Genomic DNA, 25071 nt, shown 5'->3' with positions numbered 1-25071 from the left:
GTGGCAGATTGTGTTTCCTCAGTTGCCGCAGGAAATACATCCTCTGTTGGGCTTTTTTGACTGTGGAGTCGATGATGGCCCCCCATTTAAGGTCCCTGGAGATGATGGTTCCAAGGAACTTAAATGACTCTAAAGATGTGACACTGGTGTTGTTGATGGTGAGTGGGGGGAGGGGAGGGGGATCTCTTCGAAAGTATACAATTAGTTCCACTGTCTTGAGAGCATTGAGCTCCAGGTTGTTGCGATGGCACCAGGATGCCAGCCGTGTCACTTCCCATCTGTAGGCAAATTCCTCCCCATCCTGGATCAGTCCAATCAGGGTAGTGTCATCCGCAAACTTGAGGAGCTTGACAGAGGAGTCTGTGGAGGTGCAGTCGTAGGTGTAGAAAGAGTAAAGGGGAGGGGAGAGTACGCAGCCTTGCGGTGCTCCTATGCTGAGGGTCTGCGAGTCCGAGATGTGCTTTCCCAGCCTCACATGCTGCCTCCTGTCCGTCAGGAAGTTGATGATCCACTGACAGAGGGGTTCAGGCACAGTCAGCTGGGAGAGTTTGTAATGTAGTAGCTCTGGCACAATGGTGTTAAAAGCAGAGCTAAAGTCCACAAACAGAATCCTGGCATATGAAGAAATAAGAAACTGCAGGTGCTGGTTTATAACACCAAAAAGAGTGCTGGAGTAAATCAACAGGGGGGGCAGCATCTGTGGAGAATATGCACAAGTGACATTTCAGGTTGGGACCCTTCTTCTGACTGAGATCAGTCTTCGGAAGGGACCCGATCCGAAACGTCACCAGCTCTCCAGATATGCTGCCTAATCTGCTGTGTTACTCCAGTGCTTTGTATCAACAAGTCTGAAGCAGAAAGGCTAGAAATGAACTTCAGTTTGTTGAAAAGAAAACTACTCAATGAAACTAAGTAGAATTGGAGAGATTATAAAAATACAACCGAATAGCCAAATTGGTGGCGATGGAAAATATACTCTTGATGGAAATAGCATAGTCACAATGATGTCTGTGATTTGTTTAACATCTGACAATGAAAATTGTTGCAAGTTGGACTTGCATGCCAATGCAGAATGTAGGTGCTCAGAGCAAAACAATGCACATTATGTGAGAAAGCCTGTGTGTCCTGTGGTCTGATTTCATGAGTGCTGTCTGGACAAAGGTGCATCAAAAGGCATCATCACCCACGCCAAATGCTGAGCTTGGGCGCTCATGTGGATTCCTCGTCCCATCTAATGTGATGAGACATCAAATGATCTGTATTGTCCAGAGAGTTAATATGGAGGCGATACCTGGGCTTTACATTGGAATATATTTGTATATTTGAGTTGACCTCCAATTTCTTCTTCAGAAAGCTATCTTGTCACCAAGATTATCCCCAGTGTATTTGTGGTCTTCCTTGACAACTTACTGATTTTTCAAAGCAAAGTTCTGACTGACTTTTCAAGTACCTGTGACTTCTAAGTTGTATTCCATGATGAAATCCTTCACTTCAGCAGAGTTACGGTTGACTTCTATTTGTTGGAAGTAGAATCTATATTCATCCCGTGCGTTATTTCTTTATTATACTATGGCACTAGCTCTGGTCGTTCCCTTTAATAATTCAACAGAAATGACATGTCTTTGAGTCTTTTCTTAAATAATGTCCCTCTTGTAAGAATATTATTCTAAATTTTACTGCAGTTCTAGCATATTTTGACCTTTTGAAGTAAGTTAAAACTAGGAAAATAAACGTTTAGAAACATAATAAACTATACTGTGTGGATAAGGTATTTCATAGTTTAAAATTAGTTATTTTCAATATTTTGTTTGACATTAGCATTACATTGCTACATCTGGCTGTTGGCATGCATATGACAAATCTGATACGAATTTAGATTGTTGGAGAATGTGGGCACATACAGCATAGTTTGCATGTCACATTTGTCTTCTGACAAATCTAATCTGACATCCTGTTTGTGCACAAAAGATGTTTTTATTCTCAAAAAATGATTAGAGCCAATTACCCCTCTCGTGCAGTACACACTAGTAACAAGTTCCTGAGGATGTTTAAACAAAGCGCACAATGACTGTCAAGCTCACAGAAGCCAAAATTGTGTTAAATTTCAAGTTTCATTCAAGAAAAGTAACTGGATGGTTGGTGCATCAGTGTCCTCGCCTCTGTAGTTTTCTACTCCCACGTCATTAGAACTTAATTGGAGACAAGGACATGCAGATGCTGGTTTACAAAACAAGACAATATTGGAGTAACTCAGCAGGACTGGCAGCATCAGACTGAAAAGGGTTTTGACCTGAAATGTCACCAGAGATGCTGCCTGGGCCGCTGAGTTACTCCAGCACCTTGTGCCCTAATCAGAATTGAATTGTGAATAATTGAGTGCACAATGTACCATGTTATAATGCTTATGATTTTCAGGTTAGAGGATGGAGTATAACTAAATATTCGTTGACATCGCCGATTTGCTAGTTTGGAAGTAGTAGGCCTTAATGGTTCACTTAATAGTTCACTTAATAGTTCACTTAACTCCCCAATATTCGAAATAACCTGGTTGTGCCAAATGTGGCCTTCTAAATACTCCTGAGACAAAAATATAAATTTGAGCAGCTGTAGAACGAAAAGCATTAACAAGCCATTTTGCCTTGAGGCAGAGTGCTATTCACAAAGATAATGACTAAAAATCTCCCTTGAGTCTACTTGATTTGGCTTTACAATTGCCAGATTATTTCATGTTTCATAGTGTCAAAAATGTGTTGATCTGATCTTGGAAAGTACCAAGCAGCGGAGAATCGAGTCATTTGGAATTGAGAATTCCCAACTTAGAGTGAAGTCTTTACCTCATCAGTCAAAATGGCCAAATGCTATATCCTGGGATTGAGCTCCCTGCTTTTAGCATAGTGATACTCAAAACAACACCACTCGTGTAGTCTCTGGTTAGTCCTAGTCCTAGTCTAGCTTGAAGAACTTTATTAAAAGGAAGGAAGGCTTCAATATCCTTGCCTTGCATAAGGCCTCTGTGCACAACAGAAGGGAGGGGCACAGCGCCAGATTCCAGTGTTCGATCCTGACTAAGGGTGCTGTCTGAATAGAGTTTGTACGTTCTCCCCGTGTTCGCGTGAGTTTTCTCCTGGTGCTCCGGTTTCCTCCCAAGCTTCATCGACGTACAGATTTGTCGGTTAATTGGCTTCGGTAAAATTATAAATTGTCCTTGGTCTGTAGGAGAGTACTAGTGTATGGGATGATAGCTGCTCGGCATGGACTCGGTGGGCCAAAGGGCCTGTTTCCATGCTGTATTTACAGTCTTAAAAAGAAGTGTCTTTCCTCTGCACACTACTTTCCCTTCAAAGTGTAGAAGTAACAAAGAAAGGAGGTTGGAAAGAGGATCGTAGTCAGACCAGGAGATGATGGTCACAGATAACCATTGAAGGATGGTAGCTGGACAGATGGTATAGGTTGGACGTGTCATTGGATAAATTATATGGTTGGTGAGGCTCATCAGGAGGAAGTGATGGCAGGTTGTGTTTGAACAATTGTTTTTGTGGTGGGTATGGCAGGGAGTATAGGATCTCGATGAGGCAATTTAGTTATGGAAAGCCGTAGTTCAGGAGTGTATATTTGAGAATGTGTATTTACTTTTTGGAACTAATTCTGACCGTCCTAGAGTTAACAACATTGGGATGCCTGTTCGTCCTGTTGGAAAATTAATCTGATTGGCAGTCAAGTGCTTTGGAATGGCGTGTGTGCATGGGGAGATACAAAATGCCATGTTCTTGATTATATAAATTCCAAAGTTATTGCTTTAGGCAGGCCAATTTGTTACTGTCAGTAAACAGAATTATGCCTGCCTCATTTTGTTCAAGTGGGCATTAAGCATAATCCTGCTTTTGGGAACATTGCAGTCAGATAAGTGTTTAGTCTTAATTCTCTGGAAGCATTGTAAATTCAAAGTTCCTAATACATCATCCAACTGCAAAATACTGCCATCACACTCAATTGCTTTGAACATTTTTGGAAATTAAGTAAAATTCAAAGGCGTGTGACACATCTACAAAACTTGATTGACAATTCATGGAAAATGTCCTTAAAGTTATTTAAAAGCTGCTTTTGAACTTGCTTGTGGAGGGAATGTGTAGAATTTTGTTGCAAGGCTTTGATAAGTAATGAAAGAATGCTGGAAGTACTCAGCAGGTTAGGCAACATCTACAATGAACCCAAGCAATGTTTTGGGTTAATGTAGATGCAAGGAATTGCAGATGCGGGTTTACAGACAAAAACAAAAGTGCTGGAGTAACTCAGAGGGTCAGGCAGCATCTCTGGAAAACATGGATAGGTGACATCAGTCTGAACAAGGGTCATGTCCCGAAACGTCACTTATTCCTTTTCTCCAGAGATGCTGCCTGACCCACTGAGTTACATCAGCATTTTGTATCTATCTTAGGATAGGTGACATTGTAGGTTGGGACCTTCTTCACACTAATTGTAGTGGACAGAGCAAGCTGGAAAAGTGATGGAATGAGTGAACCAAGGAGTTGTGGAGCAAGTGGTCTTCACAGAGAGTGGAAAGGGGTGGGTTGGGAAGATGTGACTGGTAATGGGATCACATTGATGACAATAGACAATAGACAATAGGTGCAGGAGTAGGCCATTCAGCCCTTCGAGCCAGCACCGCCATTCAATGCGATCATGGCTGATCACTCTCAATCAGTACCCCGTTCCTGCCTTCTCCCCATACCCCCTCACTCCGCTATCCTTAAGAGCTCTATCCAGCTCTCTCTTGAAAGCATCCAACGAACTGGCCTCCACTGCCTTCTGAGGCAGAGAATTCCACACCTTCACCACTCTCTGACTAAAAAAGTTCCTCCTCATCTCTGTTCTAAATGGCCTACCCCTTATTCTTAAACTGTGGCCCTTGTTCTGGACTCCCCCAACATTGGGAACATGTTTCCTGCCTCTAATGTGTCCAATCCCCTAATTATCTTATATGTTTGTGGTGGAATTGTCGGAGAATTATGTATTGGATGCGGATGCTGGTGCGTGAATGAATGGTAAGGACCAGTGGAACTCTATCCTTGTTCCGTCTGGGAGGAGGGGAGATCGAGCGCAGAATTACAGGAGACAGGGGTGAGGTGTTCATAAGTTCGTAAGTAACAGGAGCAGAATTAGGCCATTTGGCCCATCAACTTTACTCTGCCATTCAATCATGGCTGATCTATCTCTCCCTTTCAACCCCATTGTCCTGCCTTCTCCCCATAGCCCCTGACACCTGTACTAATCAAGAATATCTATCTCTGCCCTAAAATATCCATTGACTTGGCCTCCACAGCCTTCTGTGGCAATGAATTCCACAGATTCACCACCCTCTGACTAAAGAAATTCCTCATCTCTTTAGAGGAACATCCTTACTACATCCACTCTATCCAAGCTCATCCAAGGTATGTTTTAGGTTTTGGTGGAATGTCTCCAGAATAAGAACAAAGGTGAGTTCTAAGTTGGAGGAAGGCTGAGGAGAACAAAGGAAAGGATGGAAAACTGGAAAGATGACAGGAGCTGAATTATAAAAATGTAATACAAAGGGAAAAGCAATGGGACCATTTTTTAAAACAATCTGATGATGGATCTACATGGTATGATAGACAAATATTTTTTCTGGCGTGTCATGCTTGTATGATATTTAAATTGCATCATAAATTTGCAGAGATGGATTATTTAACATGGATATTGGTAACGTCACAACTTCTCAATGCAAGGTAGTAATTCCATGCAAATGGTGGACTGATCGTGTAATGAATATTAACTCATTTAATAACCTTTGGTCAACTTTTAAACGTATTTTGAATACGTTGGAATTTACTGGGATGTCAAATTGTATTTCTTCCGGCAATGAATATTAATGCTTTCCGCATCTTATCTTTTTTGTAGGTTGTTATATATGGAACACTGCCAAGCAAAAAGGAGAATGTGATTTATTTGTCTAACCATCAATGCACAGGTGTGTGAATTTGCCAATTGTTAAGACTGTAAAATGTGTGCTCTGATTCTTAAATTATATTCATTCTCGAGTATGTAGAATACTCTTTCAGGCTTCAGTATTATTCACCACGTTAAGTGTTCTTTTATTCTTCCTTTATTTTGCAGTATGCCTAGTTTTTGATTGGTAGCATGTTAGTCAGTATTGAAATTATTTAAAATTCTTTGGACATCTGGGATATCCAAAGTCTTCTGTTGAGGGAAACAATCCAGTTTAGTTCCGAGAAACAGCACGGAAACAGGCCATTCGGACCACCGAGTCTATGCCAACCAGCGATCCCCATACACTATATTCAACACACAGTAGGAACAAGAAGGGTCTCAACCCGAGACATCACCTATTTGTTTTCTCCAGAGATGCTGTCTGACCTGCTGAGTTACTCCAGATTTTGTGTGTATCCAGGGACAATTTACAATTGTACCAAGCCAATTGGCCTACAAACCCGTACGTCTTTGGAGTGTGGGAGGAAAACAGAGATCCCAGAGCAAATTCACGGTCACTGGGAAAAAGTACAAACTGTACAGACAAGCATCTGTAGTCAGGATCGAACCCAGGTCTCTGGCGCTGTAAGGCAGCAACTCTACTGCTGTGCCACCGTGCCAACCCATACTCTTCAGCATAATTTACCATGTTAAATGTTCTTTTATAGTTCACCCTCCTATTTTGCAGTGTACCTAGTTTTTGATTTGTATCATGTCAGTAAGTATTTAAATAATTTAAAGTTCTTCTGGTGAGGGGATCCAAAGCCTTCTGGTGAGGGGAACAAGTGTATGCCTGAAATCGTAGCAAATCCTTTGTTTTGCACATGGAGAGCAGAGGAAATATTGTATTAAAGCTAAGAAAGATGCTCAAACTGATAAGAAAAATGGTTTTAAGGACACAGAGGCAAGTAGTTTTCATTCAAATTTGGGAGCCAGTGATGAAAGACACAGCTGTCAATCAGTGAAGTGAATAAAATGAGCAGTGTTCAAGAGGCCAAAAATGGAAAGAAAATTTGAAATATCAAATTGCCGTGATGTTGGCAATTGCATGGCCATAGTGAAGTGAGGCCTTGGAGGGATTCGGAAATAAATTTGAGGGTTCAAAATTAGGGTGTTAGTGTATTTCATTAGGCCCGGATGATGGATGAAAAGGAAGGTGTGTTCAGGAATGGTTGGAAGAGTTTATAAAAAGTAGTAAGTATAAATGTAGGATCGAAGAAAGGAAGTCGGCCAGGAAATGGTGGAGTGGTCAAATGTATGAATGGTGAAGGCAAGAGTGAGGGTTTTAATATGAAGCGAACTGCAACTGCAGTGGAATTGGGAAATGTGAGCGAGGCTAAACAGTGGTGATGGAACAAAGTGTGAACGGGGGCACAACTGATGGCAGGTAAGACTGGTTTGTCTTTAAACAGCTATTGGGGAGATGGTGAAGATGGAGGTTTGTGACCTATGAAAGTGATTGTGTCCCTGATATTTTAAAGGAAGTATCTGCCTACGTGGTATTGGTCTTGAGCTAGCATAATTATAAGAAAAGTGATAACGTTGAGCTCTATATTGCTGTTTCAGCGGGGGATGATATTTTTCGGATATGTGGTATGTCGAAGACCACTAGAAAGTGATAAGCAAAAACCCATCTCAATGGACTTGCTGTTTTAAAAAAATATTTACATTGTGATGGAATTCTTTGTAAAATCCAATATTTAGTTTTAGTGAATATCATTAACTTTTAAATAATGAATGCTGAACAGTCTATTTACAGTAAATGGAAATGAAGCAAAGCATTCAGAGTAGGTTTTTACATTAAGTCTTGAGTGCGGGAACAAAACCAAACTGATTATTTAAAGATTGTATGAATCTTGGAGCAGGAGCCATGAGCTGGCACATCATGGATCTTCATTGTACTGCCAATTTATGGGGATGTTGCCTGTACGAGTGCCTGAGCAATAAAGAGATTGGGCAGGCTGGGACTTTATTCATTGGAACGCTGGAGAATGAGGGGTGATCTTGTAGAGGGGAATAGATAAGAGTAGATATCCAAAATATTTTACCCAGAGCAGGGGAATCAAGAACCAGAGGACATAGGTTTGTGAGAGGGGAAGGTTTAATAGGAACCTTTTCACACAGAGGGTGGTGGGTAAATGGAACAAGCTGCCAGAGGAGGAATTTGAGGCAGGGACTATAACAACATATAAAAGACAGTTGGACAAGTACATATAGAGGAAAGGTTTTGAGAGATCGGGGTCAAATGCAGGCAGGTGGGACTGGTGTGGATGGGGCATGTTGGTTGGCATGGGCAGGTTGGGCCGAAGGGCCTTGTTCCATGTTGGAAGATTGACCCTACTTTATTCTCTTCACATTTATGTGACAGGTTTAACAACCATGAGTTATAAATAATTAATCCAAATAATGCTGAATACGTTTGCTTTGTTACTTGCTTTAATTAAAGATTGCAAATACTAAATCACGAGTGGTTTTTTTTTAGGCGTCTATTAAAAAGTTGGAATTTTTCCAAGCAATAATTCTGATAAATGGCATGACTACATGTCGTGTCGGTTCCATCTTAAAATTAAACGCAGTAAATTTATTTTCAAATTCCAGGGTTGTTGAGGTTCTTCTACAAATATAGTTATAGCCATTCCTTGGAAATATTGCAGAGTGCTTTGTTACGTGTTGAAGAGTGGATTTAAAAGGGACTTGAGAATCCTTGTGGATTTTTTTTGCTGAGCTACCTTATTTAATTCTAAGGTAAAAATTATTTTGTTTGCGGCTGTGTGTATTAATGAACATAATTGACTAGGAATTTCTGTCAACAATATATTTTTCTTCCCATTCAGTTGACTGGATCATTGCTGACATGCTAGCCATCCGACAAAGAGCACTTGGCCATGTGCGGTATGTCCTAAAGGATGGACTGAAGTGGCTTCCGTTGTTTGGATGGTACTTCTCCCAGGTACGGTGCCACCTCTTGAATTCAGTGAATGTAGGGAACATGATAACCAGTGAAGGGAGGTGGTAACTGGATAACCCCAGTTTTTGGTGTCCCAAAAATGGTTTAACTGTGTAAAGGCATTCTAGATTCTCATGTAGCATTGGGATTGGGGTTCTTAGTTAATCATTTAGCTTGTATTTGTTAACATGGAGATAGTTATTGCTGAATATGAAGTTAGTTACTGTCCTAAAGGATAAGTATATCGGTAGTTTAGATACTACTTTGGCATTGAGCTTTGTTTTCTTGGTTGAGCACTTATCCTGGTGTTGTAGCACGTACTTTGTATTTTATCAGTAATTCTGGGTTTCAAAGTTAAGTTTCGCTTATCGTCACGTGTACTGAGATATAGTAAAAAGCTTCTTCAAAGTAGACATACCTTGAGGAGAATTCGCAGTGAAGTAGCAAGATATGTAGGAATAAAAACTGCAGATGCTGGCTTAAATTGAAGGTAGACACAAAATGCTGGAGTAACTCAGCGGGTCAGGCAGCAACTCTGGAGAGAAGGTCAAGAACCGAAACGTCACCCGTTCCTTCTCTCCAGAGATGCTGCCTGACCTGCTGAGTTACCCCAGCATTTTGTGTCTACTTAAAGTGAAAAGCCTTTTTGTTGCATGCTATCCAGCCAGTGAAAAGAAATTACAGAACGATCTACATTGGTATGGTCAGACTCAATTTTCTGAGATGCAACTTTTATCATTGTTGAACTTCTATCAAGGAGAAGTTATACTTAACTCTTGTTAGACCTCATTTGGACTACGCAGTTGCAGCATGGGATCCATACGCAAATAGAAACATTTCTTCCATTGAACGTGTCCAAAGACAGGCAGTTCGATTTGTTACAAATACCTATGAGAGAGAAGCGAGTGTTACCAAACTTCTAAATTCATTGGGGTGGAACCCGCTCCAAGACAGATATAAAGCCCATATCTGACCTGTTTGGTCTGTTTTTACAAAATGTTAAATGGTCAGCTCAACAGAGATTACAAAATCTACACCAAATCCAAACCTATCAGGAGCAGACAAGGGCATTCGATTCGAGATACCAGCTACCAAAACAGATGTGTATAGCAATTAATTCTTCCCACGCACAATTAAAGCATGGAATAGTCTTCACCCTACTATAGTTACTCAACCAGACGCAACTAAATTTAAGGTAGCTCTTCTCCAAGAAGTCCTTCTTGCTTAAGTCCCTACTCCGCCACCTCCAGTTTAAATTCCATTTGGAATATTTTGGAGGACGAAGAACCAAGAATAGACATGATTACAATCAAGCTGTCCACAGCATACTGACACAGGATAAAATAACATTTAGGGCAAGACAAAGTCCATTAAAGTCCAATTAAAGATAGTCCGAGGGTCACCAATGAGGTAGATGGTAGGTCAGGACTGCGCTCTAGTTGTTGGTAGGATGATTCATTTGCCAGATAGCCGCTGGGAAGAAACTATCTCTGAATTGCATTTTCACACTTCTGTACCTCTTGCCTGATGGGAGAGGGGAGAAGAGGGAATGTCCAGGGTGAGACTGGTCCTTGATTGTGCTGGTGGCCTGGCCGAGGCATCATGAAGGGTTATAAAATCAGTTCATTTGCACTTGCTCATTTTGTGTTAAGAAATTTATCATGTATTGTCTTTCCACTGACGTTAGCACACAACAAAAGATTTTCACTGTACTTTGGTACATGTGTAAACAAACTAAACTAAATTCAGAAAAAATGTTGTGACATCAGCTTCATTGTCGACCACATTCTTTGATGCAAAATTAGAAAATATTATAAAAATATCAGGTCAGGCAGCTAATAATTATTTTGCTTTTCCCATTTGCACCTTTCGTAATTCACTAATGTATTTACCAGCCTCTCTCACTTTTTAATCACCGTGTGTTAGTCACATCTGCCTTCTCGCCCTTTGCAAATCTTTATTTATTCTCTCCACCTCTTTCTATGTATCTTAAATTTTTTGTCCGTCTTCCCAGTTATGATGAAAAGTTGATCTGAAATGTTAATTGTTTCTTTGCTGTCAGACTGGCTAAATATCTCCAGTATTTTCTGTTTGTTTTAGATGTGCAGCATTTAAAGTGTTTTGCTTCTCTTATTGAAAATGGCAATCAATTGTCACATTATAAAATTGCTGGCAACATTTTCAGAGATTAGAATCACAGAATTACTGCCAACAATAATTTAGCAGTTATGTAGTTGACTAAAGATCCAGAACCATGTGTTTTAAAAATAGGGAATGACAGATTCAAATCACAACCTAACGTGAGGAATTTAAATAGAGTTAATTGAACTATTTTAAAGAACAAAAGTAAAAAGCAGTATACATAAACATTACATTACTCCAATTGTCATAAAAGCCCATTTGGTTCACTTGTTTCCTGTGAGAGAGAAAATATGCCAATGTCTCCTGGATCTAGCATATATATGCTGTCCTCTGAAACGGCTGACAAAGCAATTTATTCCAATAATTAAGGTTCATGATGACCATGTCAAATACTGACCATGTCAATGATTCACACATCCTGTGGAAGAAATCTCCATAAACGTTTATAATTACATAACTCTGTCAGTTCGTTGGTCACTGGTGCCCATTGGCCTATCATCTGTCTTGCATGCCTGACTTCTGTCTTGTTCTCCATAAGACATAGGTGCTGAAATGGGCCATTTGGCCCATCGAGTCTGCTCTGCCATTTTATCATGGCTGATCTATTTTCCCTCTGAACTCCTTTCTTCTGTCTTCTCCCTGTAATCTTTGACATCCTACTAATCAAGAACCTATCAATCTCCGCTTTAAAAATACCCAATCACTCGGCCTTCACAGCCATCTGTGAGAATGAATTGCACAGATTGCCCTGAATAAATAAATTATTCCTCGTCTCCAATCTAAAGTTACGCCCTTTTATTCTGAGGCTGTGCCCTCGGGTCCTAGACTCTCCCACTATTGGAAACATCCTCTGCACATCCACCATCTAGGCCTTTCATCTTTCTCAAGTTTTAGTTGCACTGGATTGATTTTGCTTTCAAAAGGGTATCTCACAAATTGGTGGCTGGCGGATCAGCGAGACTGTCCAAGAAGCTGAGACAGTGCTGCAACTCGTAGGGGAAAGACACTATACACAAGCCTGTGTTAGCAGCACATCTTTTGGAGCACTTCCACTTAAATTTCACTGAGGGAGTACTATCATGGATAGTTTATTTCACAATGCAACTGATACCGCATTAAGCCAGTGACTGTGTGGTTGTCCAAGTCACTGTTTTGCAGAATTTCATAAAGTTACCAGGTGTAAGGTGGCCACTGAGAGCCTGTGCGAGTTTTGTGCCAGTGTAAGCTAGCCGTGCTCACAAACCACCTTTCCAGCATTCCTGAACTCTTCATTTTATTTTCCTTTTAACCCAGTTAATCAGATCCGTTGCATGCTGTGATTGAAACTACTTCCACTAAATTCCAGATCTGAACCCTTTCCTGCACTTAAATTTTTTTATTTCTGGTGTCACTTTTGCTGCTTTTTTTTTTCTTCCAATTTTTTCTCTGTCATTGGAACCTTTACGATTTTGTCTGAGTCTGACTAGAGTCTGAGTCGCTTCTAGTGGATTTACTTCTGTTCCAGTCTTTCTGCTTACCTAAAGTGCCTCATCCCTGAAAGCAGGGATAAGTCCCTTTCCATGAACACTATAGGTCTTTGCACTTTATGCATTCTCGCAGTCTGAAGTCCATTGTTGTATCTTGAAGGTCATCGGGGTGCCGTGCACGAGAATAAACACATAAATGGTGTGATCTTGTGGAGGAAGGAACTGGTTCACACTGAAGATATACACAAAATGCTGGAGTAACTTGGCGAGTTAGGCAGCATCTCTGGAGAAAAGGAATAGATGATATTCCGGGTCAGAACCCTTCTTTGGACAGGAACTGGAGGGTCTAATGGGCTGATCTTGTTTTTACTAATGCCAGTTGGTTTCAACCGTGACCAAATCTGTTCAACGGTTTGCGGGTTGTTTATTCTGGCACAAGGGATGAACCTTTTATTGTGAGATCTTGTCAGAAATAACCTTCATGGTGGTAAAGGCAAAATGATTAAGATATTTCTGGAACACCGGAATGTTTTGGAACAAATTATACATGCTTACTGTAAAAATGATTGCCAATCTCAATATTTATTGAGTTGCAATAGCTTATTTGGGAAAAGTGCTCTAGAATATTGTGAAGAGGTTCTTATCAATCTGGAGCAGCCTGGTACTGATTTTGCAATCATGTCCCCTTGTTCAAAACCACCATTCCATCGCGCTTCCCTTTGAAGGAAATATGGCATTATCTGTGCAGTCCTGACTTCGGATTCCTTAATTGTGTCAAAGATTGCAATTAAATCATGAAACCACCATATTCTTACATTGACATTTGATTTGCTTCCACTCCAGTTTTATGAATTTTGAGATGGATGATAAGGCTATTCCGAGCGTTGCAAATAATGAATGAATGGCACTGTATTGTCACATGTACCTAGATACATTGAAAAGCTTTGCTTTGCATACAACCTAGGCAGTACACAAGTGGCACTAAGTTTTGGTGCCGACAAAGTTACTAAAGTACCGAACAGTCCTATCTACTTACTGCCTGTCGCCGCACGTGGCAGCAGCCCCACCTCCAGTTCCCCTTTCCTTCTCAGCGCACACCCTCCTTTCCCCAACCCCCCCTGCCCTGTACCCATCTGGTCCGTTCATTCACAGCGGTCGCTCACCAGGTCCCCCACTGTTCTTGCTGGTCCACCTTGCTCTCGACGTCCACCTCGCTCATGGTCCCTCCTCGCTCCCAGCTGCACGGTTCCCATTGATGCTGGAACAAGTTTGGAATCCACGGTGCGCGAGCCGGGCTTACCGACGGGTCCTTCGTCATCAACAGACGACCCTCGGTCCTCTGACAGTCTGCGACGAGCTGGTCCTCCGTCGTTGGTACGCGGCGAGTGGATCCTCTACAGCGGTGAACCAGGCCTGCTTGCTGGGACACCGACGATAAGGCAGGGTTGGAGTAGTTGTCGTGGCAGTTCACTCCATCCATTGCTTGCTCAGGCTTTTCGGTGATCCACGAGAGGGACTCCTGCTTTGTACCATCCTGAATGTTCCCACTCCATTTTGCAGCAAGTTTCAATGAGCTTGTAAAGACAGTACTATTGTATTTGCAGGCAACCTAACAAATCTGAATTAATTGGAGATGAAGAGTAACCATGGAATTGGATTGCTCTTAGATCTGTCAGCATCTGTGTAAAAAGAAATGCAGGATGAGGTTTGGTAAGAATGACCAAGAATGATCAACTGCAAACATAAGGCCAAGATCCAACAAAAGGTCTGGGACCCAGAGAACAGATGGAAAGAACACAGGAGGCTCAGCAACTTGCAAATAATAGTGATATGTGGATTTTTCAGCATTGTCAGGACTATCTACTGCCCAAAGATGGAAGTTTCTATTCTGTAGATAGTTAACAACTGTGCTCTTGAGACAAATAGCAAAGATCTCTGCAAAATGTCCCCTAAAAGTTTTTAGTTGTGATAACATTCTCATGAATTCACAGTGTATCTCTTTCCTCTGTAGCTGGTCTTGTGTGATTCGTGTGAGGTGGAGTTTCCGATACTGAACTCAATTCCTTGTCTTGTGCTGGCCTATGTAGGTTTTTTCCTGACTTGACCTAAGCTGCAGTCTGGAATAAATACGCATGCCCTTCAAAAATTAATAAGGAATTAATTTTAATTTAAGGAATTCGCTCTTCCTTTCTATTTAGTGGTAAATGTAGTGGTTGCCCTTTCTTCCATCTATGGGTGTTAGTGCAATGTGTATGGGTAAGGCATTTAGTGAATGGGCCTCACTCTAATCCATTCTTGTCGCAGCAGCATCTTAATCTAACCAAACTGCTCCCTCTAACTAAACATTCTATGCAATTAAATGAAAGAGAAAGTACAGGATTTGCCAGTTACCCATTACTGTAATCTGTCCATTAATCTGTAAAAGCCACTTTGCAAACTATTTTAAAGTAAATAAAAGCTAGTTTATTTTTCTGAAAGCTGGTTATGTCAGAGAGCAAACATTTCCCATTGTATAGGAACAAACTACAGATGCTGGTTTACACCGAAGGTAGACACAAAATCTCACACAGGCCTCAATTCCTAACAAGAGTAAAATAGAGTAATGAGGTCAGGGCAATGAAGGTGATTGGAGAGAGGAAAATGGCTTGCAGTCCGTCATGTCTGAAACAGTTGTCTATCAGAAATCTTTTAAATTGCTGTTAGTACCATTGAGATGCTTAGTTTGTGGCCTGGCTAGTGCTCATTGCTCAACGTTCAACATTGTGTAAGTTCCAGCTGACGTGGCTGGGAGGAGTCAAGTTTTTACCTTGTCTTCGGCTGCAGCTTCATGATCACCATCATGTGGCACACGGCTTCAGCATAAACGAAGCAACTCATCGAGGTAAACTTTATCAGCTTTTCTCCTTCAGGAATTTTGACAGTCCTGGAGATTTCTGTTTCTACTCCTTCCCCAATGATACTGGTTCGAAGGTGAAAATATCATCACAAGTTAGTGTCACATGGGGCACAAACCTTTCCGGAGGTGCCGCATCCTATACATTATGGAACTGTTGGCATCCCTGCTCCCACCCCTTGGACCTCACAATCCAAGTGGCTTGTGGTGTTTTAACATGGAGCATCAAACCACATAGCACAGGAATGGGCCCTTTGGCTTCAATGTTGGTGTCAAACATGATACCAAGTTGAACTGACCTCAACTGCCTGTACATGATCCATATCCCTCTATTCGTTGCACTTCAATGTGCCTATCCAAAAACCCCTTAATCACCACTATCGTATACTTCTCGACCACCACCACCCCAGGCAAAGCATTCCAGGCCCCCACTATTGCGTCTGTTTTTTAAAAAATTTACCCCGCACATCGCCATTAAACTATCCCCATCTCACCTTTATAGCTGTGCCCCATATGTTGGACATTTCCACCCTGGGGAAAAAGGTTGACTATCTATGCTTTTCATAATTTTTATACTTCTATTAAATCTCCCCTCAACCTCTGACGTTCCTAAGGAAACATCCAAGACTGTCCAACTTCTTCCAGCAGCTGAAACCCTCTAATGCAGATGGCATTCTGGTAAATCTCCCCTGCACCTTCTCCAAATCTGTCCTACAATGGGGCGGCCAGAACTGTACCCATTAATCTAAATGGTCCCTATCCAAAGTCCGATAGAGCTGCAACATGAACATTTTGGTACAAATTATTTCGTTTTCCTTTCACTGTTCTTTCTTGCTGATAATATCTGTCATTATTTTGCTGGAACGAGCAATATATTGCTCCACGTTATTTTCAGGAAATTCTACGGAGCGTTAGATAAAAGGAGCATGTTTTTCATTACTCGTCCTGCACTTGTGGATGTTATAAGATTTGCTGGAATCATTGATGCTGGATTTTATTGTCTGAAACAAATAATTGAGTTGAATATTTAATTATCCTGTGTAAAATAGGACTTTTGGAGAAGACCATGCTGAAAATGTAAATTTAGGTGCCATTGCATATACATGGCTGACCAGGTATCATATGGAAAGATGGCACTGATTTAGTTTAGTTTGTTGTCAAATGTACAGAGGAACAGTGAAAGGCTTTTTATTGTATGCTATTCAGTCAGCGGAAAGACTATACGTGATTACAATCAAGCCGTCCACAGTGTACAGATAGACAACAAAGGGAAGAATGTTTAGTGCAAGATAAAGTCCAGTAAAGTCTCATTAAAGGTAGTCCAAGAGTCTCCAATGACCTAGATGGTAGCTCAGGACTGTTCACTAGTTGGTGATAAGATGGTTCAGTTGCCTGTTAACAGCTGGGAAGAAACAGTCCCTGAATCCGGAGGTGTGCGTTTTCACACTTCTGTACCTCTTGCCTGATGGGACATGGGAGAAGAGGGAATGACCAGGGTGAGACTCATCCTTGGTTACGGTGGTGGCCTTGATTTTTAAATTCTGGTCACCAGTTATTTAATTTGGCAGACAGTTTGACAATTCCACCTTGTGAATTTGGCAAATTTGGTGACTATGCAAATAAACATCCAGAAAAATGTTGAGCCACCCTCTTCATGTGGAAGTGACAAAGTCAGAGATCAGACTTTGCTGTGGTGTTCCTAGGGAAGAAAGCAAAAGCTTGGTGCTCTGACTCGTTTAACTCTGCTGAATAAAACCAAATCCCCTTGCTATGTTCAAAGTTATAATTTTTATGAAACTATAAAAGTTTACCCTGAGCTGGGACATAATTACACGCATGCATGAAACGCGCGCATGCATAACATCATCTGCAATTGTACACTATTGTTACTGCCGTTTTTTACACGTTAGCCTAAGAATGTCAAAGTAGAAAATTGATACTGTGCGAGCGTGACCAGAACCAATGCAGTTTATACATGGACAATTTTCTGTTTTTAACATTAATACCTGCTGTCAAAACACTTGTTTAGCTGGTTATGTTGGATTTTTAATGATTCTATTTTGAAACCTAATGAACCTTATCTATGTTATTTTGTAGCATGGAGGAATATATGTTAAGCGAAGTGCCAAATTTAGCGAAGGGGCAATGACTAATAAACTACAACAACAGATAAAATCAGGAACCCCAGTAAGTATTTCATTCTTGTTTAGATCTTGATGAATAAATATTGCCTAAAGTATATTTAACTTTGCATTTTGCAGTATTGATTCTTTCTTTCTTTCTTTCTAATACCCTCTGCGTGTGCACAAGTGGATGATGACTTGTTTGTAACATTCATTAATTTTGGAACAATGAAATTTTCTCGTCCAGTTGCTAACTCTTTTGTTGCACAAAATAAATTTTATTTTGTGTCCTTCTTATTGTTGCTGCATCACCAGCTGTAACTTCACACTGCATGGTGGATGCAAGCTTGAAGTTGTACCCAAAAATCAGAAGGCTTGGAAATAGAAATGATTGTGAAGATCAGTTGGATTCGCAGTTGATTACGAAGTACATGTGCACCACCGATTTCCCGGCAGCTGATGGTCCGGCCCCCCTCTTTAATCCGGACAAAATCCCCTCCACCACCCTTTGAAGTCCCCCCAAAAATGTGGCTCCTATGCTGGGTGGGGCAGCCGATCTCTACCTCATCGGGACTTCCGTGGCCGATTGGCAGGTCGAATTTGCCACCTGCGACCGGGGTTCTGAAACTCTGGCCTGGCTGGAGCCGACAGATCCTTCCCATAGTCGGCTTCTGCGGACAATCAGCCGAGTGAATTTGCTGCCTGCGGCCGGAGCTGGAACTAAAAACCCCGGCCGGAGCCGACAGATCGGTTCTCGTAGCCGTCTTCCGTGGCCGATCTCTGCTCCCCAGGCCGTGACCTCTGGTCCGGCAAAACAGATAATACGGCAAGGCTCTGGAACCAAGAGTGGACCTGTAGATAAGTAAATTAATATATTTCTAGATTAATTTTCAATTAAGTAACCCTAAAGGGTAGCATCTTCCTTTCAGTGTGGATTCTGAGGTATTCTCCAATATTCTGGTGAACATACCATGTTTAAAGTGAAATTGTTAATTTTAATCCAAAATTAAACATTGCAGCATTTAAGACAATACTCTGTCAAAGAATTATGGAACCATTTCACATAACTTCAGGGTAGTGAGGGAAAAGTTACAAGGTGGATGCTTCCAAGTTTTACCGTAACTCACAATTTAATATTCTTGTGTATGGTTGTTAACTTTCCTCCACCATGAGGAATAAAGAACCAATGAAGGTTTATTCTTACAAAATGTATTTTTAGTTGTTGGAAGTGCATCCTGACAATAGGCCATTAGGGATATTGGTGAACAGCAGTATCATCAGGTTGTCGATAATCTTGTTCACATAATTATTTGGAGTAAGAGTTAAAATTTGACTTTGTTTTGGTTTTGGAAATAATTCACTGATCGACTCCATTGTTTCAGTTCAGTTGCTTGGGACATTAAGCATGATTGACTGTATGTCTATTTGCCAGGCATCACTGTATTTGATTTTCCATGGCAAATCTATGGAGCAATCATCTTAAACCAGCGTTTCTCAACCGGGGTTCCCAGGAACCGTAAGGTTCCGAGAGAGGTCGCTAGGGGTTCCGAGAGAAATAGTGATAAATAGGCTAATCATATGTAAATACAATTTTGAGTCATTTTTGTGTTTATAATCGTAATTTTATTGTACACGTACGGCATATTCTTGGCAAATTCTTGGGTGTTATAATAAAGTCAACCTGTTATATCACTTAAAAGTATAATAATCATAGCGAATATATTTAGCGACGTCTATACGGCGCCAGTGTGAAATGGCCTTTAGTGGTCAGTGGACAGGAGCTGTACATGACGGATTCGTGTATCACTAAGTGACTCACTTGAGTACAGACACATGCACGGTCTCCATCAGCCCTGCCTGTGCTTCCTGGCATCCAGATACAGTCACTCATTCACCAACGTTATTTAGTCATTTTTGCCCATCATTTAGGGATGTTATATGAATTTAAAAAATTTAAGTATGTTTATATTTATTTTTGTTAGTTTATGAAAAGTTTGTGTTTATGTATGTTTTTGTTAGTTTATGAAACGTTTGTGTATTGTTTGCCTTATGAACTTTAAGTTTATGAAAGAGAAAGAAAGAGATTGATAAAGATATATAATAATTTTTATGTAGGGGTTCCCTGAGACATAAATTATTTCAAGGGTTCCGTAAGGATAAAATGGTTGAGAAGCGCTGTCTTAAACTGTAAGGTACTTGGGCTTAATGTGGCATTTTGATTACAAGATATTTCCGTTCCTCTTTGCACTGGCTTTCTTCACTCCTGGTCCTGATCCAGGTTTTGACCCAAAATGTCAACAATTCCTCTCCCTCTTCATCTGCCTCTCCTCTCTCCCACTTTCCCCCGTCCCCGCCCAGTTCCTCCAGCAGATTATTTTTATATTGCAAATCTTGATTTGGTTTATCCATGTCTTGACGCACTACATCCTGAGCAAAATTGACATAAGATAGAAACTTGAGCTGGAAATAGCATAGAGCCCTCTACAACGCACTTGGGATTTGAGCGAAAAGAGCAAGCAACTGTGCAATTCCTTGACCAAGCATACAAATGTATTATGCATTGATCTATGCGCAAGCATGTCGGTGGCAAACCGCACGTCACATTTGTTGAGTGAATTGCATGTTACATCAGGTACAGAAAATGAGGCAAGACATGGCTGAATTTTGGAAGAGAAATAGAAGAGGGGGAAATGGGAGGGGAGGGTGTGGGAGTTTGAAATACCGTTTTAAAGAAGAACTTGAGGCGTGAAACTCCATGTTAATATTTAGCGGTACAGTGCGGGAAAAAAAAAAACCTTCGGCTCACCGAGTCCGCACCGACCAGCGATCCCCGCACATTAACACTACCCTACACACACTTGGGACAATTTATATTTATACCAAGCCAATTAACCTGTAAAACATCTTTGGAGTGTGGGGTGGAAACTGAGGATCTCGGAGAAATCTCGCGCAGGGACAGCATAAAAATTAAGGAGAGGAAGTATAACATAGCAAAGAAGAGTGGGAAGACAGAGGATTGGGACTCTTTTAAAGAGCAACAAAAGTTAACTAAAAAGGCAATACGAGGAGAAAAGATGAGGTACGAGGGTAAACTAGCCAATAATATAAAGGAGGATAGCAAAAGTTTTTTTAGGTACGTGAAGAGGAAAAAAATAGTCAAGGCAAATGTGGGTCCCTTGAAGACAGAAGCAGGGGAATTTATTATGGGGGTCAAAGAAATGGCAGACGAGTTAAACCGTTACTTTGGATCTGTCTTCACTGAGGAAGATACACACAATCTCCCAAATGTTCTAGGGGCTGGAGAACCTAGGGTGATGGAGGAACTGAAGGAAATCCACATTAGGCAGGAAATGGTTTTGGGTAGACTGATGGGACTGAAGGCTGATAAATCCCCAGGGCCTGATGGTCTGCATCCCAGAGTACTTAAGGAGGTGGCTCTAGAAATAGTGGAAGCATTGGAGATCATTTTTCAATGTTCTATAGATTCAGGATCAGTTCCTGTGGATTGGAGAATAGCAAATGTTATCCCACTTTTTAAGAAAGGAGGGAGAGAGAAAACGGGTAATTATAGACCAGTTAGTCTGACATCAGTGGTGGGGAAAATGCTGGAGTCAATTATAAAAGACGAAATTGCTGAGCATTTGGATAGCAGTAACGGGATCGTTCCGAGTCAGCATGGATTTACGAAGGGGAAATCATGCTTGACAAATCTACTGGAATTTTTTGAGGATGTAACTAGGAAAATTGACAAGGGAGAGTCAGTGGATGTGGTGTACCTCGACTTTCAGAAAGCCTTCGACAAGGTCCCACATAGGAGATTAGTGGGCAAAATTAGGGCACATGGTATTGGGGGTAGGGTACTGACATGGATAGAAAATTGGTTAACAGACAGAAAGCAAAGAGTGGGGATAAATGGGTTGGCAGGCAGTGACCAGTGGGGTACCGCAAGGTTCGGTGCTGGGACCCCAGCTATTTACGATATACATTAATGACTTAGACGAAGGGATTAAAAGTACCATTAGCAAATTTGCAGATGATACTAAGTTGGGGGGTAGTGTGAATTGTGAGGAAGATGCAATAAGGCTGCAGGGTGACCTGGACAGGTTGTGTGAGTGGGCGGATACATGGCAGATGCAGTTTAATGTAGATAAGTGTGAGGTTATTCACTTTGGAAGTAAGAATAGAAAGGCAGATTATTATCTGAATGGTGTCAAGTTAGGAGGAGGGGGAGTTCAACGAGATCTGGGTGTCCTAGTGCATCAGTCAATGAAAGGAAGCATGCAGGTTCAGCAGGCAGTGAAGAAAGCCAATGGAATGTTGGCCTTCGTAACAAGAGGAGTTGAGTATAGGAGCAAAGAGGTCCTTCTACAGTTGTACCGGGCCCTGGTGAGACCGCACCTGGAGTACTGTGTGCAGTTTTGGTCTCCAAATTTGAGGAAGGATATTCTTGCTATGGAGGGCGTGCAGCGTAGGTTCACTAGATTAATTCCCGGAATGGCGGGACTGTCGTATGTTGAAAGGCTGGAGCGATTGGGCTTGTATACACTGGAATTTAGAAGGATGAGGGGGGATCTTATTGAAACATATAAGATAATTAGGGGATTGGACACATTAGAGGCAGATAACATGTTCCCAATGTTGGGGGAGTCCAGAACAAGGGGCCACAGTTTGAGAATAAGGGGTAGGCCATTTAGAACGGAGATGAGGAAGAACTTTTTCAGTCAGAGGGTGGTGAAGGTGTGGAATTCTCTGCCTCAGAAGGCAGTGGAGGCCAGTTCGTTGGATGCTTTCAAGAGAGAGCTGGATAGAGCTCTTAAGGATAGCGGAGTGAGGGGGTATGGGGAGAAGGCAGGAACGGGGTACTGATTGATAGTGATCAGCCATGATCGCATTGAATGGCGGTGCTGGCTCGAAGGGCTGAATGGCCTACTCCTGCACCTATTGTCTATTGTCTATTGTCTATTGAGTCAATGTACAAACTCCGTACAGACAAGCACCCGTAGTCAAGGTCGAACCCGGGATGCTCGCGCACTTGCTCTACCATTACGCCATCATGTTGCCATGGTTACGTAACTTGGTTAATTTACAATGGCAGCAACAGTATATCCTTAAAATACGTAAACTGGAAATAAGTTCTGCATTGGGCTTACTCTGTATTTATAGTGCAAATATCGGAGTACGTGAAATGCTGCTTTTGTGAAGGGAATGTAGTACAAAAGTTCAAAGTTTCAATTGCATTTGCTCGTAGTAGCTATTAACCACACCATCATTGGACATTCTGAGAAGGTTTCCAAAATGCTGCCTGGATTAGAGGGTTTCAGTTGCAGGGAGAGGTTGGATACATTTGGATTTTTTTCTTTGGTATGTCAGAGGTTCAGGGGAGACTTGATAGAAGTATATAAAATTATGAGAGGCATAGATATAGTAGATAGTCAGAGATAGACACAAAATGTTGGAGTAACTCAGTGGGTCAGGCTGTATCTCAGGAGAAAATGGATAATGACGTTTCTGGTCGAGAACCTTGTCCCTCTGATTAGGGTCTCAACCCGAAACAGCACCTACCCATTTTCTCCTAAGATGCTGCCTGACCTGCTGAGTTACTAAAATAGCATCTGCAGTTCCTCTTTAGTGCATTTATACAATCAGCCTTTTACCCCAGGTAGAAATGTCCAACACTAGAGGGCAAAGCTAGAAGGTGAGTTGGGGAAAGTTTAATAGAGATGCGCGGGACAAGTTTTTTTGAATATAGAGTGGTGGGGGCCTGGAACACATTGCCAAGAGTGCTGGTGGAGGCAGACATGATAGTAATGTTTAAGAGGCTTTTAAGATGCGGCACGGTGGCGCAGCGGTAGAGTTGCTGCCTTACAGCGAATGCAGCGCCGGAGGCTTGGGTTCGATCCTGACTACGGGCGCCGTCTGTACCGAGTTTGTACGTTCTCCCCGTGACCTGCGTGGGTTTTCTCCGAGATCTTCTGTTTCCTCCCACACTCCAAAGACGTACAGGTATGTAGGTTAATTGGCTGGGTAAATGTAAAAATTGTCCCTAGTGGGTGTAGGACTAGTGTTAATGTGCGAGGATCGCTGGACGGGCAGACCCGGTGGGCCGGAAGGGCCTGTTTCTGCGCTGTATCTCTAAATCTAAAAAATCTAAATAAGCGCATGGAAGTGCAAGGAATAAAAGGATATGCATCACATGCTGGCAGATGAGATCAGTTTAACTTGCATCATGTTTGACATAAACATTGTGGGTCGAAGGGCCCGTTCTTGTGCTGTAGTGTTCTATGCCATTATTAATATTATGTACATTTCGAAGTAATTGTTAAATTGTCATCTCAGTAAGATTCAAGTGAAGTTGTGCACCACAGAGGGAAACGGTTAGTCAAGGTGTTGTGACCAATGCCAATGAACATATTGTACATGGAAGATTAAAAAGTTGCTTCATTTTACAAAGTTTGTGGCATATTAATCAGAGGGGTAATGTATCCTGTCTGAATCCATCACCAATGATAAGAGCTCATTCCTCAATTCAACTCTAATTGCCCCACTATTGCTAAAAGTTGTACAGTGCCCTCCATAATGTTTGGGACAAAGACCCATCATTTATTTATTTGCCTCTGTAATCCACAATTTGAGATTTGTAATAGAAAAAAATCACACGTGGTTAAAGTGCACGTTGTCAGATTTTAATAAAGGCCATTTTTATACATTTTGGTTTCACCATGTAGAAATTACAGCAGTGTTTATACATAATACCATCCAAATATCCAAATACTTTATTGGTATAAAACCCGTGACAAACGCAACAGACTTCTTTCTGGACGAACACTAACTTCACTCACTAATCTAATCTCTAAACTAACGTTTGGCGCCAAGCATTTAAATACCCCGCGCTCCCTCACCCCGTGACCGTAACCCAATCCGAGGGTTCTATTACCTGGCCAATCCCTATGTCCCTACATGACCTCCCCCAGAACCCTCGAAACCATACCTCACGGGCGGCCGAACCTCCCGCCCAGAACGTGTATGGAGGGGGGAAACCGAAACCCCCAGGGTGACAGGAGGCGGGGTGGACGCCGCCGCTGGAGGCGATGGGGGGTCCACTGGAGCGGAGGGTGTAGGTGACGGGGGGCACTTGATGAACAACGGCAGCCCGGGACCAACCATAGGCGGCGGAGGCCCAAGAGGTGGTAAACTGGGCGCCGCTGACGGGACCAGTCGAGCAGCCACAGGCCGGCCCCGGCGCGGCGGCTGAGCCACCGACACGGGGAGGTCCTGGTCCAAATGGGCCGGCTTGAGACGGGACACTGAAACAAGCTCCTGACGAATTCCTACCTGCAAGGTGAAGGTTACAGTCCCTCTTTTGAGCACCTGGAACGGGCCCTGGTAAACCGGCTGGAGAGGGGGGCGGTGGCAATCTTTCCGAAGAAACACGAAATCACAGCTCCGCAATTCCGAAGGAACGTGAACTGCTGTGCTTCCGTGACTGGAGGTCGG

General features: G+C 42.0%; 1 protein-coding gene across 1 annotated transcript in view; it reads left to right on the top strand.

The window, feature by feature from the left end:
• agpat5 (1-acylglycerol-3-phosphate O-acyltransferase 5 (lysophosphatidic acid acyltransferase, epsilon)) overlaps positions 1 to 25071 on the top strand; it is a 110040-nt gene that overhangs the window by 13586 nt on the left and 71383 nt on the right. The window contains exons 2-4 of the mRNA XM_078398906.1: positions 5917 to 5986; positions 8841 to 8956; positions 17552 to 17641. Of these exons, the coding sequence (XP_078255032.1) occupies positions 5917 to 5986; positions 8841 to 8956; positions 17552 to 17641 (276 nt within the window). The remainder of the gene's footprint in view (positions 1 to 5916; positions 5987 to 8840; positions 8957 to 17551; positions 17642 to 25071) is intronic.

Source organism: Rhinoraja longicauda, chromosome 5 (assembly GCF_053455715.1).
Source record: "Rhinoraja longicauda isolate Sanriku21f chromosome 5, sRhiLon1.1, whole genome shotgun sequence".
Classification (NCBI taxonomy): Eukaryota; Metazoa; Chordata; class Chondrichthyes; order Rajiformes; family Arhynchobatidae; genus Rhinoraja; species Rhinoraja longicauda.
The sequence above is the reverse complement of the archived record's forward strand: the minus strand, read 5'-3'. Positions and strand labels throughout refer to the sequence as shown.